Raw genomic sequence first — 17,179 nt, 5'->3', positions numbered from 1 at the left:
ACAATATTGAGATTATCCTGAATAAAAATTATTTACGAGTTATTTGAGTCAACTCTAATTATTACAACATTGACTATATTTAGGTTGCAAATGCGCTAATAAAATAAATCATAATTTTATTTCATTTTCAAGAAGTTGAAAACAATGAAAAGCAACAACGATTTTTTCATAATACTTAAAATACCAAATTCAATTCGCCAAATATCGAGAGTTACGTTCAATTATCATTGAAGCAACAGCATTGATTATTCATACATAATCCATGATCGTATTTTTTATGTATGCAGTCAGTGAAGCATGCATGATCATCATATATTCCACCACATTGGTGAAAACAAAGAGTAGTTTTTTTTGCTGGCTCGATCCCTGCACATATACAACTCATCATTAACATTATAATCTATTAGGTCCAAACAATGGGGTTTTCTTCTCAGAGTTAGAAAAATATACATATACACTGAAACAAACACTATACAATTTGTTATTACTAATTCTATACTTTATAAAAATTATACTAACGTAAATATTGATCTTAAAATGAATAAATACTCTTTTAAAAAAAGAATAAATATAGCTAAAACTAAAACATCAGAGATGTTTTGAAAGAAACAACATACCCGACACTGCCGAAACGTTGTAAGGAATCGAAATTGCGAATACTATTAGAAGAGAAGTAGTTAGAAAAATTCTAGTGATACCCATTTTGTATTGTTATAATATTAGTTGTACTAAGAAGAAAATTTGTTCTGTAGTATTTACTAGTCATCCATGAAGAATTGTATTTATAGAACTCTTTTATCAACGAAAGTCTCAGTTTTCGAATTCCACATGTAGTTTACAGTCATAAAATCTTCCACTTTTGCTAATATTCTTTTATTTTTGGAAATAGAAGTATATACACATTTATGGAGTTGACTAAAGAAGTATATTTGCATATCTATCTATTATATTAAAACAGAAATCATGACTTATTTTCATGTGTGATTTTTTTTTAAAATGGACCCTCCATTTTTATTAATGCTTTGTGACTTACTATATCACCTCATATATACGCCTATAATATCGGTTTGTGTAACCAACATATATTGGCATCATCAATTAATTACATACGACCTTGGTATATCTATTTTCAAAAGTATTCCTATATCGAATCTAAATTTTTGTTAATAAAATTCAATTTTTTTACCGGTTCGCGTTATACAGTAAATAAACAAATAAAATCGGATTCAACCGGTTTTGTCAAACAATACTAATATATAATTTGATTGACTATTCAACCTGTTCGTTTTACACAGTTGATAAACAACATCACACATCGTACTTAACCCGACCTCAAGTGATCAACAATACTTACCATACTTACCATAGATATTCAAAACCACCATTCAGTTACAATATAAATCTCAACAATATTCAGGCCTGAAAATATTACCTATATTCCATAATATTCATATAATTTATTATGTATTTCCATAAAGGTCTCATCGACCATAACTAATCCATGCAATATTTATTTTTGAAAATATTCCGTAATCGTATATATTTTCAAAGGTATATTCACAAATCATTAAATATGACGTGAGGGTTTACTAATTGGATATTCTAAAGGTATATATATCAATCAAAGCTATTCGTATAAGATTACATTACAATCAATATTGTGTTTAGGATCATTGAATTTAAATGTTAACGGCCCATTGGATTTATAGATAGATAATATATTGCTATATTGTAGTACATTTTCCCAATTTAAAAATGTATAAACTATTATTTAAAAAAAAATATATTTACTAGATATGATTTGTAAAAGTTGACAAAAACATAGGATTGTAAATTTATGTAAAGTAACTTTAATTTGTAATGTTTAAATTAAAGTACATATAAATTTATTTTTTAATAATATACCTTCATATGTAATATATTTAAATGTATGTCAATGTTATATGTTTAAAATTTGATAGCTCATTTTTAAAAATAGCAAAAACTAATACTAAATATTTAACTATTTACTTGATAATGTTAATCTAAAAAATATAAGTTTAGTCTTATCTATTAAGAAATATGGAGACAACGGATTGGGCCCGGAGCAGTCACTCGCCCCCCAATCTAAATCGGCCCTGCCCTAAAGACTTTTCCTCCTATCTCTCTCCAAAAATGTCTCTCTCCTCTCTCTCTCTAGACTCTAAGCCACGATTCGCCGTGGGAGCTCCATGTTACCACCATTATCCACGCTTCACCACCCCCGTACCTTCATCCCCTGCTCTCCTAAGCGTCACACCATCTCAGCGTCACTAAGCGTCACCGCTGAATCATAATAAAACTTATTATTTTGCTTATATTTTTCTTATATATCTTGCTTGTTTGTTTTAGCTTTTGATTATGTATTTCATTGTTCTTACTTATTTTATCAGTTGATTGTTATCAGTATGTCATGTAAAAAAAAATATTTAATGAAATAAGTTGAAGATAAAGGAGCGAATGACAATTGATATATATATACTCTTTTTATACAAAAATGCACTAATACTCGAATGAAATATTGATAGGAAAAATAATATACTGAAGGTAATATTTAAATGGAGTATACATAACGCAAAAAGGAGATCTTACTGATTCTTACCGGAAGGCCTTTGCGTTATCACAATTACGCTGAAACAAAAAAATGACAAAAAGGGATTCGAGGGTTTTGAAATTCTGGTGAACCTTACATTCAACTTTTATAATAACATGGTTTTATGATTTTTTCATGTTAATAACAATATTTCTAAATATTTTATAGAGTCACGCATACCATACAACATGATGCTATAACCTCAGATGTCCGGGGTTTGTTCAAACGAGTAGAAGTATTGTTATGGGAGGTGCCATTAGTCATGTTTCTGTCTTTGGAGATAGACAATATGAAATCACCGTCCACGTATTGAAGGTAAGATTTCAATATGTATCTACTATATATGTAAAATATGATATACATTCATTTTATTAGTATGTTACAATTAACAACATAAAAAAAAATTGTAGGATCAAAAACAAGGAAACTGGTGGTTAAGTTTAGGCCCAGAAAACTTGATAGTAAGATATTGGCCAGGGGAGCTTTTCACAAATCTAGAATATACAGAAAATGTGCAATGGGTAGGTGAGATAGTAGACTCTCATAGTTTTGGCAGAGACAGGGAGACGGAAATGGGCTCAGGCCACTTCCCTGTGGAAGGTTTCGGAAAAGCTTGTTATTTTCGGAATCTTGAAATTGTGGGTAGCAACAACTTCCAACCGGTTCAAAGTTTAAAGACAAATGTGGACAGTAACTATTATGATGTCAATTATTTGGACACAGACGACGCGTGGGGAGTTCATTTCTTTTACGGAGGACCTGGATTTAGTTATACGCATTTGTCCCTCGGAAACTAAGATTGTACACAGAGACGACGAGTGGGGAGTTTATTTGTTTTTGTTTCTTTTTCATCATTTAGTATTTTTTATGTATAGCCTCTTTTCATATTTGTATTTGTTTGGTTGAGATTTTTAAGCTGTAAAAACTGTCTGTAACTATATGTTTAGCCATAAAGAAGGGGGTTATCATTCTATGATTTAGTAGCAGTTCGGTCATTAATAAACACAGCATTTGTTTTTTGAAAATTCTCTGCATGGGTTTAGGAATCCTAATGAGTTATGAGAATCTGCAGGTATGTTCTTACAGAGATACAGTTAAATCTTAAGGAATCATGTAGATAATAGCTTCAATGCTAACGTTCTCTTTAGACTGTGGGCGTGGTACTACTGGTTCAAAGTTTAGTGCGCATGACGTTTAAAATGATTAAGCAATGAATGGTTTAGCCGTTTAGGGTTTATACTAAAATATAATTTAATCTTGACATTCTCTTTACCTTAAATGAGTTGATTGAGTGATTTGAGTCAAACATATTTGCTACAATATTTGATTATTTTGAGTAGAAAACAGAACCTTCCAAGGAAACATTTTTAGGCTGTTAAATCGCTAATTTAATAATTCATATAGAGAGTATATATGTTGACATGGTTAACCTTCATGTGTATAAATTATGTACGTTAAATTGTTTATTATTTAATCTTGAAATCTCTTTTTGTTTTAATCTTGGCTGGTAATAATTATAATATAAATAAATACAACAAGCAAACTGAATATAACTTATTATTTTCTTATATTTTGCTAATTTTTTTTCTTAACTTTTGATTTTATATTTCTTTGTTTTCACTTATTTTTATCAATCCATTGTCATCGATCAGATGTTCTGTAAATGCAAAATAATATTTGATGAAATAGTTTGAAAATAAAAGACAGAACAATTGATATATATATCGAAACATTGGTATAATCTATTAGTAATCATGAACACAATCTGATGATGTTTGAACACAATCTATCTTGTAATTTGTTTGTGTGTATACACAATCTGAACACGACAACCGAATACCGGACAGCTCTATTATTCAAGCGATCTTGAACAAAACCAAAAACCTGTATTTTTGGTTCTCCCAAACTTTGAGGGATTCCCAAATAAGATCCTATATCGCCTAAATTATGTATCCCTAAAAAATCTCGTAGTTCATGTCTGATAGGTTTTTCAATTTTGTGACCAAATTGAATCGAATAATACCAGATTAGAATAAAAGTTAAGAAAGTGTGTTTACAATACCAGTTTCATTTGCCTCAACCGAAAGAAGTTTCTCAAAGTTGAGGTTGATAAAAACTTACTTACGGTCAGCTATGTCACACAAAAAAAATTAAATAGTTTGGCTATGTTATCGATAGAAAAAAAATATGATCAAAAACTTTGATTATGAAAATTTGATGGATGATTTTGCATGAAAAAATGTAAAAAAATATATATATTTAAAAACAGATCATTTTTATTAGTTTTGAGAATATTGTCATTTTATATTGTAAACTTGAGTTTTTATCGATAATTTTTACGTAGTGTTAAAGTCCTCATTTTTGTAATTCGTATGGGACTCTGAATATCTCAGGAGCGGTACTGCGGAAAACATACCCAAAACGGCCGAAACATTGGAGTAAAACACCGAAATTGCTAGTATTAGAAGAGAGAGAGAGAGATAGAAAGATTCTAGTGACACCCATTATGCAGACCCTGCCCGTAATACTTATAGGCTGGAAGCCGAAAAAATTATTAGGACCTATTACATAGTAAAATGTGGAGAATGTGGTTGGTCAACTGCGAACATCTAATCTCAGACACGCAAATTACAGTCTCAAACTAACTACCCTACTGAAGACTTTGTAAAATTGAAGGCTAAAATATTAGATATTCAAAAAAAGGCTGAAAGCCAATGCTTCCTCGGCTTATACCCAGAGCCGGTACTACAATTATGTATAGTTTTAGACTTTTAGTATTAGTTGTACTACGAAGAAAATGTTCTGTTCTATTGTTTTCTAGTCATCCGTACTGTATTTATAAAACTCTTTTCTCAAGGAAAGTCTCAATTTGTCAACCCTCCATTTAATTTATAGTAATAAAATCTTCCATATTTGGTTTAAAATATTTTTATTCCCTAAGAGAAGTATTAAAATATATTTGTAAATATATATTTGCATTTTTGGAGTTCACTAAATAAATATATTTGAGAGTCAAAGTTTTATTATTTGGGTATTCTATAAGCTGGCAAGCGCAAAGATCACACACCAAACCAAACCTCACAAATTCAACATCAATTATTCGAAGGGGTAACATGTTAGTAATTGGGTTCTTGTGTTTTAAAACTTTAATCTGGTTATACTATCGGTTTAACGAGATAAAACTCATACCATACTTTCGTTCAGTTGATGACTCGAAGTAGAAATTATGAAATGGTTCAGTTAGATTTCGGTTTAATGCTTTTGTGTTTGTCGAGAAACAATCGTACCAGATGTGAAACCAAATTTTGTAACACCCGGTTTGACCAAAAAAGCATACCCGGTTCGACATATCTCTTCAGAACATCTTTCAAGTAAAGGACAAAACAGTCATTGTAGCTTCACCTGAGCTCAGTTTGAAACAGGTCTTGTCTTGACACAGCACTCAAGTGTGCCGGCGAACCCTAAAGACTTTTCCTCCTATCTCTCTCCAAAAATGTCTCTCTCTCTAGACTCCAAGCCACGATTCGCCGTCGGAGCTCCACGTCACCACCGTTATCCACCGCTCCACCACCCCCGTAGCTTCATCCCCTGCTCTGCTAAGCGTCACACCATCTCAGCGTCACTAAGCGTTGTTAGCTCCAGGAAAGGAGCTGGTTCAATGCAAAAACAGAGCATGTGTTACATGACTCACTTGGTATGTGAGATACCGGTTCAAAGTGGTTATGAGCTGATGACGTGGAGACATCGGCTTAGAAGATCTTTGCTGTGGTGATAAGCTTGAGAAGATTTGCTGTTAGCTTAATATTAGGAGATGAGAATATTATGTAACAGAGTATATAACTGTGACTAGATAGGAGATTTAGGTCACGGTTTTAGAGATTGAAAAGAGCAAGTGTAAGAGGCTGTTCTACACTGGCTCGCGTGGGTACAATTGGTGTAGTTCGAACACCAGTTGGTTAGTTGGATAGATTAAGGATTGGTCCGTCACAAGTCAGTATTGACGTTGTATAAATCGGATTAGACAGGTCTTGTAAGATTGTCTAAGAAATTCTTAATAAAACAAGTTGTGTTGTGGAATCGTGGTCCAGTTCTTATACTTTGGTATCCGTTTGATCTTTCATTTGGTATCAGAGCAGGTCTCCTCTGTGGACTCAAGTAGTCTACTCACAGGTTGAGATCCTGCGATCATCATGGAAACCATGAAAGAACTGGTTGCACTGCAAAAACCAATCATGCTAGATGAGGGAAACTTTGGACACTGGAAAGCCAGGATGCGACACATCATCAGAGGCATTGACGAAGATGCTTGGACTGCAGTTGAGCAAGGATGGTCAGCACCCACCATGATCATGGATGATAAGTCTAAAGAACCCTTACCCAAGGAGAGATGGACAGACTCTGATAAAGCTGCTTCAAAATTTAACTCTAAAGCCCTCACCACAATCTTCTCCGCTGTAGATCTTGATCAGTTCAAGATAATTCAAGGTTGTGAGTCTGCCAAGGAAGCATGGGACACTCTGATCAATCATTTTGAAGGGAACACTAGCGTTAGACGTACCAGGATTGATCATCTAGCCTCAAAATTTGAAAACCTACGCATGGAGGATGATGAATCAATTGGAAGTTTCATTTCAAAGATCAGCTCTATATCTAATGAAGCATCTGTGCTTGGCAAGAAGTACAATGAAAAGAAACTTGTGAAGAAGCTTCTGAGATGTCTTCCAGCTCGATTTGAAGCCTATAAAGCTGTTCTGAAAATTGCTGTCAACACTGACGAGATGAAGTTCGATCAACTAGCAGGGATTCTGAAGGTACATGACCTTGAGCGAGTGGAAGAAAGTCCTAAAAGTCAGAAGGGGATTGCATTCTCAGCTGATACACAAGAAGTCGATCGAGTCAAGCGAATTGAGGACAACATGGTCCTCATGGCTAAGAATTTCAACAAGATGATTAAGAGAGTTGAAAAAGGACAGAGCCGCTCGAACAACAGATTCCAGAACAGAGACAGTGAACGAACCTCCAACCAGAATTCAAGGAACGATTCAGGTCGAGGAAATCGCAGAAAGGACCTACAATGCCATGAATGTGAAGGTTATGGTCACTATCGCAACGAATGTCCTCTGACAAAGAGAAAGGAGTTAAAATGCATTGAGTGCAAAGGATATGGTCACACCAGAAGTGAATGCCCCAACAACCTCAAAAAGGACAAGTCCCTTATCTGCTTCAGCGACACTGAGTCAGAAAGTGATGAGGATAACGATGAACTGCTCCTAAACTTTGTAGCATTAGTCAGCAAAGACGACAAACCTGAAATCATCTCAAGTTCAGATTCGGAGTCAGATACTGAACAAGACGCAGACGAGGTATCTACAGACATCAAAACAGAATATAGAATTCTATTTGACAAATTCACTGAACTGAGTTTAGAGAATCTACAACTGATCAAGGATAGAGCGATGTTAAAGGCTCAAGTAAACATTCTGGAGCTGGAACAACCTGAAACAAAAGTCAGTCAGAACTCGACTGAATTAGTCGAAGAGAAGAAGAACGACCTGTCTGCCCTTGAGAAAACTATCTCCAATCAAGCGTACAATCTGAAGAATCTGAAAATCAGATACGATCAAACTCAACACTTACTGAGTGAAGAAATGGAGAAGAGTCGGTTACTGCAACGAGAACTCAGTGACAACTACAAGAAGTTGAGAATGCTCAATACAGGCTCCAGCACTCTGGACCACATTCTGAATCAAGGGCAGTCCCCTGCAATCAACCGAGGACTCGGATATCAAGGAACAACGTCTCAGACTGATGATCACACAAAAGGCATCAAATTTGTGAAGAGCTCACAGCAGTCTTTACCAACTGATCATCAGGTAGTTGCACCATCCAAAGCTGATAAAAGAGATCAAATTCAGAGAAAAGTAATTCCTCGACAGAATGTATGTCTGTTCTGTTGCAAACCAGGACACAAGGTTTCAAACTGCTTTTTTCGCAGACGCCAACATCAACGGGCATGGTCTCTGAACAAATGTTTTCTTGAACCAACCAGAGTAGGATGTGTGTGGATAGCCAAGACAGATCTTTATCCAAACTATGGAAACAGAGTTCCTCTTAAACTCAACTCTGTAGAAGAGGGTGCCAAATCGCCAGTCAGTACTCAAAGGGAAGGCAAAGCCATCATGTGCAACTCAGCGTTCATGCAAGACTGGGCCTCAACTGAAGAGGATTCAGTGTCACATTCAGACTGCGATATGACACTCTCCGATGATGAAGACAGTAGCGAAGAACTGTCATACACGGTCAACTCAAGACCCATAGTAGCTGGAGTCGCTTATACCTCCACTGACAACTCTGTAACCACTGAAGTTCCATGGTACTTTGATAGTGGTTGCTCAAGACACATGACCGGAACACTGAGTTGCTTGGATAAAGTGGAATACATCAAAGGAGGAAAGGTCACATTTGGTGATGGTGGCTATGGAAAAATCCGAGGTGTAGGAAACACTAACAGAGCAGACTTACCTAACCTCATAAACGTGTACTTTGTGGATGGACTGAAAGCCAATCTTATTAGTGTGAGCCAGCTCTGCGATGAAGGACTTCAAGTCATCTTTGATAAGAAGGAGTGTCGTGCAGTTAACGAAAAAGGAACCATAGTCTTGGTGGGTTTTCGATCAGAAAACAACGGCTACATGTGGAAACCCTCAAACCAATGCATGTCAGCTAAAGAATCTCAAAGTGACCTCTGGCATAAGAAACTAGGACACATGAACACTAATGGCCTATCCAGATAGGTACGCGCAGAGGTAGTAAGAGGAGTGCCAATGCTCGAGGATATCTTAGACAACGTATGTGGAGCGTGTTGCAAAGGTAAACAAATCAAGGTTCAACACAAGCAGGTATCTCAGATTAACTCGAAACAAGTTTGTGAGCTTATTCATATGGATCTTATGGGTCCGATAACTCCTAACAGTGTTGCTGGAAAGCAATACATCTTTGTGCTTGTTGATGATTTTTCCAGGTTCACTTGGGTTAGGTTCCTGAAACACAAGTCAGACACAGTTGATAGCTTTCGAATTCTGGCGCTACAACTCAAACAAGAGAAGGGTGGCATAGTTCAAATTCGAAGTGATCATGGAGGTGAGTTTCAGAACAAGGACTTTGACACTTTCTGCCAGAGTCAAGGCATTCAACACCAGTATGCTGCACCAAGGACTCCTCAACAAAATGGGATTGTAGAACGGAAAAATCGAACCCTTCAAGAAATGGCAAGAGCCATGCTCGCTGGAAACAACGTTCCATCTGGATTCTGGGCTGAAGCTGTTAACACAGCATGCTATATCATCAATAGAGTGTATGTAAAACCAAAGACGAAGACAACGCCATATGAAATCTTCAAAGGAAAGACTCCTAACCTGAGTTTCTGTCATGTCTTTGGATGCCTATGTTACATCTTGAATGACAAAGACAACCTAGGCAAGTTCGATGCCAAGAGTGACGTGGGGATGTTTCTCGGTTACTCTACAAACAGTTCAGCCTTTCGAGTTTACAATTCAAGGACCAAGCTAATTGATGACAAAGTCAACGTGGTGTTTGATGATCGAATGGGATTTTATCAGACTGATGCAGCTCAAAGAAATGTATGTGTCACACCTGATGCAGCGATTGACATTAACCCCATCACTACACCAACACCTGACGTAACCCCTGAGATTGACGACCAGATCCTACCTTCCTCAGTCACGGTTCACAAAAATCACTCCCCAGATGATGTCATTGGAGGAGTACTCGATGATAGAGTGACTCGCAAGAAACAAATTGACTTCAAGGGGATGGTCAAACTCGCATGCTTTCTGGTAGAGATGGCGAGAACAGACTGCTTCATCTCACAAATTGAACCAAGGAACATTCAAGAAGCATTGGATGATGAATTCTGGACTGCATCAATGCATGAGGAAATGGACCAGTTCATCAGACTTCAAGTCTGGGACTTAGTACCAAGGCCAACAGATGCGAATGTGATTGGTACTAAATGGCTGCACAAGAACAAAACTGATGAGAATGGGAATGTCGTCAGAAACAAGTCAAGACTAGTAGCACAGGGCTACTCCCAGATTGAAGGCATTGACTTTGATGAGACTTTCGCTCCTGTGGCACGACTCGAGGCCATACGTCTACTGTTCGGCATTGCCTGCAAACTGAGAATCAAGCTGTACCAAATGGACGTTAAAAGCGCGTTTCTAAATGGGGTACTCCAGGAAGAAGTGTATGTAACACAGCCTAAAGGATTTGAGGATCCTCACTTCCCGAATCATGTGTACAAGCTGAAAAAAGCACTTTATGGCCTGAAGCAAGCTCCGAGGGCATGGTATGAGCGACTAACTCAATTCCTGACCGAGACAGGTTTTAAGAGAGGAGGGGTTGACAAGACACTGTTCATTCAGGAAATAGACTCACACATTCTGGTCATCCAAGTCTACGTCGATGACATCATATTTGGGAGCACATCCAAGTACCTTGTCAAGGAGTTTGTGAAAACCATGACTAAAGAATTTGAGATGAGCATGGTAGGTGAGTTAACATACTTCCTTGGTCTACAAATCAAGCAAATGGACGATGGAATATTCGTGACTCAAAGCACCTACGCGAAAAATCTGATTAAACGATTCGGCATGGTAACCTGCAAGACTGCAAGAACACCTATGAGCACGACCACCAAGCTCTCACGTGACGAGGACGGCAGAAAGGTGGATGAGAAACTGTACAGAGCCATGATCGGTAGTCTTCTTTACCTCACTGCAAGTCGCCCTGACTTATGCCTGAGCGTAGGGATCTGTGCTCGCTATCAAGCCTCTCCGAAGGAATCACACATGAATGCTGTAAAACGAGTGATCAAATATGTGAAAGGAACCCTGAATTTTGGCCTGCACTATACCTTTGAAACTAACCTTAATCTTGCAGGGTATTGTGATGCAGACTGGGCAGGGTGTGTAGATGACAGAAGAAGCACATCAGGAGGCTGCTTCTTTCTAGGTAACAACATGGTCTCATGGCACAGCAAGAAACAGAATTGCGTCTCCCTATCAACAGCTGAGGCTGAATACATAGCGTTAGGAAGCTGCTACACTCAACTCCTGTGGATGCGACAAATGCTTGTTGACTATGGGTATGTCTCTGACCCTATGTTAGTTCACTGTGACAACATGAGTGCCATTAACTTAACTAAGAATCCTGTGCAACACTCTCGCACTAAGCATGTTGACCTTAGACACCACTTTGTGAGAGAATTGGTAGAACTGAAACTTGTGATCATTGAACATGTCTCATCTGAAAATCAATTAGCAGATATCTTCACTAAACCTCTCGACTTCAACACCTTTCTGGGACTCAGAAAGGCGTTGGGAATTGTCGACCTATAATCACCTCACCCATAATGTCCTAGGGGGTAGATAAGCTCAGGTAGTAGTAAGCTCACCTCAAGTCACCCCTCTCAAAACCTTGTATCAACAATTTGTTGGAAGTCATAATCTGAGCTGATCTTAGCTATCTTGGTCACGAGACTCTACTGTGAAGGACACTCATCTTGGATCAGGATGCTAAAACATTCTGAGCTGAGCACTGATCACTGTCTGGATTGAGTCAAGAAACACAGAAACGTCAGACAAAGTGTCACATTCTAGAATAACCGTGTGAAAGGCCTAAAAGGAAGAACACTCGTCCTGGAACAGGGTGTCACAACACTCTGTATCTAAGACGATCACTGTTCGGATTAGGCAAAATCAGATATTAGTGTGACATTCATCATGGATCAGGGTGCCACAACACTCTGCATCTGTAATGCTCTTTGCCCTACTAAGACGTTGATTTTGAAAAAAAAAAAAAAAAAAAAAAAAAAAGGGCCTTATAGGTTCCCATTGTAGAGGCAGAGATGGGAGCACAATGCTGTGACTTGAAGTGTTTCTAAAGTGTGACCAAGCTAAGCGACTGATCGAGTTTCCAGCAAAACTTCTAGTGAACTATTCTGTGTCAGCTACTCGGCTGAGCAAGCTACAGAGTGGAGTTGAATCATTGCTTTTCATTCGCTTATTTTTGACTTGAGTTTATCTGAATCTGTCTGAGCTAGCCGTATCTTTTCCCATGGGACGTTGAATAGTTGTATATATTTTGCACCAGATAAATTCTCGAAAATCATGTCACGATGATCACAGAAACCAGTCCTATTACTCTCTACATATGTGTCTTGCTTAAAAATGCATTAGGATTTCTTGGTATAAAGGTGAATATTGGGCCCAAATGTCATTTGTGAAAGAAGCTTATGGGTCAGTGAGATGGGCCTAAACAAGCTAAAACGCTACTTAAACGCTAAGGGTTTTCAGTTCAGTTGCCACACTCCAAACCGAGAAACCCCACAGCTCTCTCTCATCCCAACGAGCAACATGCAACCTCGGAGAAGCTCGCGATTGAGACAATCACTGGAGACTCAAAGCTCTCTGATATCCCCGATCAACCCAGGTTCATCATCGTGTCAGCGGAAATCCTCACGCAAGCGTCTCCGCCGCCCCACGCCGGCTACTCCGCCACTCCCGGAACCTGAGGTTGAATCTCTCTCTGAGGATAACACAGATGATAACGATTCCGACGGATCTCTTGAAGAAGCCGCCTCTGACGATACTCAAGAGGAACAACGAGACGAGTTTCTCCCAAAAGGACCAAGATACGAGGAGAGTCGTCAACAGTTCCAGATCCTGATTCAATCCAACCCCGCGCTTCTCCGACCATCCAGGGCACCAATCAACTCTCGCTTTGCTACGGTGGAATACCAATGTAATGCTCTTTGCCGCCACTAAGTCACTCGAACGAATCGAATCACTGAGTCAAGTCTCAGGCGTCCTCGGTTGCCAGTGGGGAGACGAAGGCAAAGGCAAGCTCGTTGACATCTTAGCACAACACTTCGACATCGTCGCTCGCTGTCAGGTAAAAAAAAAAGAAAGTTAACCTCAAGGCATTAGCATCGTTAAAGGTTAAAGTCTTTTTGATTGAATCATAGGGTGGAGCTAACGCTGGACACACGATATACAACTCTGAAGGGAAGAAGTTCGCTCTTCACCTCGTGCCTTCAGGTATACTCAACGAGGATACAACTTGTGTGATTGGCAACGGAGTTGTGGTTCATTTACCAGGTCTCTTCAAGGAGATTGATGGTCTTGAGTCTCATGGTGTCTCCTGTAAAGGAAGGATCTTGGTCTCTGACCGTGCTCATCTCTTGTTTGACTTCCATCAAGAGGTTGATGGGCTTAGAGAATCTGAGCTTGCTAAGTCTTTCATTGGGACGACTAAGAGAGGGATTGGTCCTTGCTACTCTAGTAAAGTGATAAGGAATGGGATTAGAGTTGGTGATCTCAGGCACATGGATACTTTGCCTCAGAAGCTTGACGTTTTGCTAGCGGATGCAGCTGCTAGGTTCTCAGGGTTTAAGTATACTCCAGAGATGCTTAGGGAAGAAGTTGAAGTGTACAAGAGATATGCTGAGAGGTTGGAGCCTTACATAACTGACACTGTGCATTTTATGAATGATGCTATTTCGAAGAAGAAGAAGGTTTTGGTTGAAGGTGGTCAAGCTACAATGTTGGACATTGACTTTGGTACTTACCCTTTTGTTACTTCCTCTAGTCCATCAGCTGGTGGGATCTGCACAGGTCTTGGTATCGCTCCGAGAGCCGTTGGTGATCTAATTGGAGTTGTGAAAGCATACACTACAAGAGTTGGTTCAGGTCCGTTCCCTACGGAAAATTTGGGGCCAGGTGGTGATCTTCTAAGGTTGGCTGGACAGGAGTTTGGGACTACCACTGGTCGTCCTCGTCGGTGTGGCTGGCTTGACCTTGTTGCATTGAGATTCTCTTGCCAAATCAATGGTTTTGCGTCGCTTAATCTCACTAAGCTTGATGTACTTTCCGACCTTGACGAAATCCAGCTTGGTGTGGCTTATAAGAAGAGTGATGGCACTCGTGTTGACTCTTTCCCTGGTGATCTTCGTCTTTTTGAAGAACTGCAAGTAAGTTTTGTACATATGTTTGACTGACTCCTTTAGTGGATAGTGTAACTTCACTTGTTATAACTCTGTTTATTTGTGAACATGTAGGTTGAGTATGAAGTCTTACCTGGATGGAAGTCTGACATTTCTTCAATCAGAAACTATGCTGATCTTCCAAATGCTGCGCAACAATATGTTGAGAGGATTGAAGAACTCGTGGGTGTGCCCATTCATTACATTGGTATTGGACCCGGTCGTGATGCCCTTATATATAAATGATTGTTAGGTTAGGCTTTTTTTTTTTTTTGGCTCTTCCTCAGACCTACAAACTTGATGGAGCATCAAGTTATTACTCGCTTTGTATCTGTTGCATTGTTTCTTGTATTGGAATAAAGATGAAACTCGTGCGTTAAGCAGTGAGTTTGCTGAATTCTTGAAGTTTACATCTTTTATGTTTTGATCTTACTCTATTTCCCATCATGTAAAGATCTGTAGATATTGTTTAGACCTAGTTTAAAAGACATCAGGCTGCAACGAAAAGGACAGTTTCTACGTTTACGGGTCACATGGGTAATGCCTATATCCCTCTTAAGTTTTGTTCAGATTTAGATCAGTGCATGCAGGTGAGCTTTTTGTACGGTGCTAATGGATCATGTGATGTGTCTTTATGTTATTCTGTTTTGTTGTTGTCTATATGATGGCACGTCTTGTTTTACAGGTTAGTCTGTTCATGCCACCATGGTAGGTAAGCCTTTTGCATGGTTACTTGCACAAGACATATAACTTTCTTGTAGGAATGTGACATTCACTAGTTTTTACCAACTTTTGAGTTGAAGGATTGACAAAAAAAAAAGAACAACTCGTTCATCATCAGAAGTACACTGACACATTTTTATTGCTGCACAGACTGAACTGAGAGCATATCACTTTCCAATCATGTTACACTCAAAAACATTAGACTAATCTTAAACCACACGAGTGCTTCTGAATCTGAGATACATCAAGTAGCTTTTCACTCATCAAGTGTCTTATTTTTGTCTTTATCAGACACTGATTCTGCTGACTGATGCGGCGGGAATCTTGGAGGATAAAGATGATCAGGGAAGCTTAGTGAAGGAGATTGATATAAAATGAGTAAAGAAGATGATCGGATGATTTCAAAGGTCAAGTGTTGTCTAAGGTCGGTTGCTAAAGGAGCTAGGACAGGAGTATTATTGATGGAAGAAGACAACATTATCTGCTTCATGAGATTGTTTCTAATGAAGGAGCATGAACTATAATTAGTGTATGAAATTTTTGCCGTAATAGGTGAATGATCGCCAAGAATGATATAGTTCAGGTTCTTATGCCAAATGCTAGTATGATTAAGATGTCAAATCTGTAACTCATGAAAGTTGCCTATCATGCTCTTATCTCTTTTTCTTACTACTTTTACCGTTGCTACTTTTGTCAACCTATGTTCGGTTCAGCTAAGGGTGTTGATAGATGTTGATAGATAGATACATTCTTGGTCAGACTAATACATCCAATAATTATTTTTTGGTTAGATCCGCCATGCTTTGGTAATTTTAAGTGATGCAATCCAAATAAAATTGTTTCATCCAGTACAAACAAAGAAAAATAGAAGCCATGCAATCGTCGAATGATATTCGCTGTGTTTGTTGTCACCTTTGGTATGCTAAACTTTGGTACTTGCCAAACAGATAAATCATAGAAGTTGATGGGGGATAATCTTTTAAAAACTTATTTATGCAACGAAAAGAGTTATTTAATTTAATGGAAACATAATAGACGGAGACATGGAGAACTAACATATTTAATTTTTTCAAAAAAGCACATATATGTGGAAAATCTGCAACCCTCAACGCTCTCTGACAATTCCTCTATCTATCATGCTCGCAATCACACGTTTCTCTTGTTCATCGAGCCAAGCAAGTTGTTTTTCCTGCTGCCCGCATAGATAAGCTAGGACTGGTAATGAACCTATCGAGACTACATTCACAACACCCCAGAAACCCATCCTCTTGAATAAACTCGCCACTGCACCCGCCATAACTGTATCTGCTTGATATGGATCTTGTAGAGTTAGGAATATTATTGGGTTGTATTGTCGCGTTTTATTAAATTATACAGAGCTGTATAAATATATACAAGATTTAAACCTATTTCAACTAGAAATAAAAAGTATCTGAATCGTAGAATATATCTAAATCAACTAATCCTTATTATAATAAATATGATTTATAAAATATTATCGATTTAGGTTTAACAAAATTCACATAATTCAGTTTATATTAATGGTAAGCATGTTATATATTTTGTTTCCTCAGTTATCTCTAAAACACAAACATAGTCATGAAAAAAAAAACATAAACATAGTCAATTCCTAAATTGAATGATAATATGCTAAGATAGAGATAGATTTAGAAAGATATATCAAATTCCAAAAAAGGACCGCACATTTATCTTACGGATATTTATTAATACATAAATAATATTAATTCAAAGATCATAAAAAATGATTAAATTGAACATCA

The 17,179-nt window shown here is 37.8% G+C and overlaps 1 protein-coding gene and 1 long non-coding RNA gene across 2 annotated transcripts; one reads left to right on the top strand and one right to left on the bottom strand.

The window, feature by feature from the left end:
* Nucleotides 1–99: 99 nt before the first annotated feature.
* Nucleotides 100–1,864, bottom strand: LOC117126466. The gene is made up of 2 exons (XR_004449047.1): nt 618–1,864; nt 100–366 (listed from the first exon to the last, which is right to left on the bottom strand). It is a non-coding gene; the product is annotated as an uncharacterized LOC117126466 (long non-coding RNA).
* Nucleotides 1,865–2,096: 232 nt separating this feature from the next.
* Nucleotides 2,097–15,198, top strand: LOC103830112 (adenylosuccinate synthetase, chloroplastic). Its single transcript, XM_033274422.1, has 4 exons — nt 2,097–2,312; nt 13,448–13,585; nt 13,659–14,663; nt 14,751–15,198. The coding sequence occupies exons 1-4, from the start codon at nt 2,211–2,213 to the stop codon at nt 14,919–14,921; spliced, it is 1,416 nt and encodes a 471-aa protein (XP_033130313.1). The 5' UTR covers nt 2,097–2,210; the 3' UTR covers nt 14,922–15,198.
* The last annotated feature ends 1,981 nt before the right edge of the window (nt 15,199–17,179 follow it).

Source organism: Brassica rapa, chromosome A07, assembly GCF_000309985.2.
Source record: "Brassica rapa cultivar Chiifu-401-42 chromosome A07, CAAS_Brap_v3.01, whole genome shotgun sequence".
In the NCBI taxonomy this organism is placed as follows: domain Eukaryota; kingdom Viridiplantae; phylum Streptophyta; class Magnoliopsida; order Brassicales; family Brassicaceae; genus Brassica; species Brassica rapa.
This window is presented reverse-complemented; position numbering and strand designations above follow the sequence as displayed.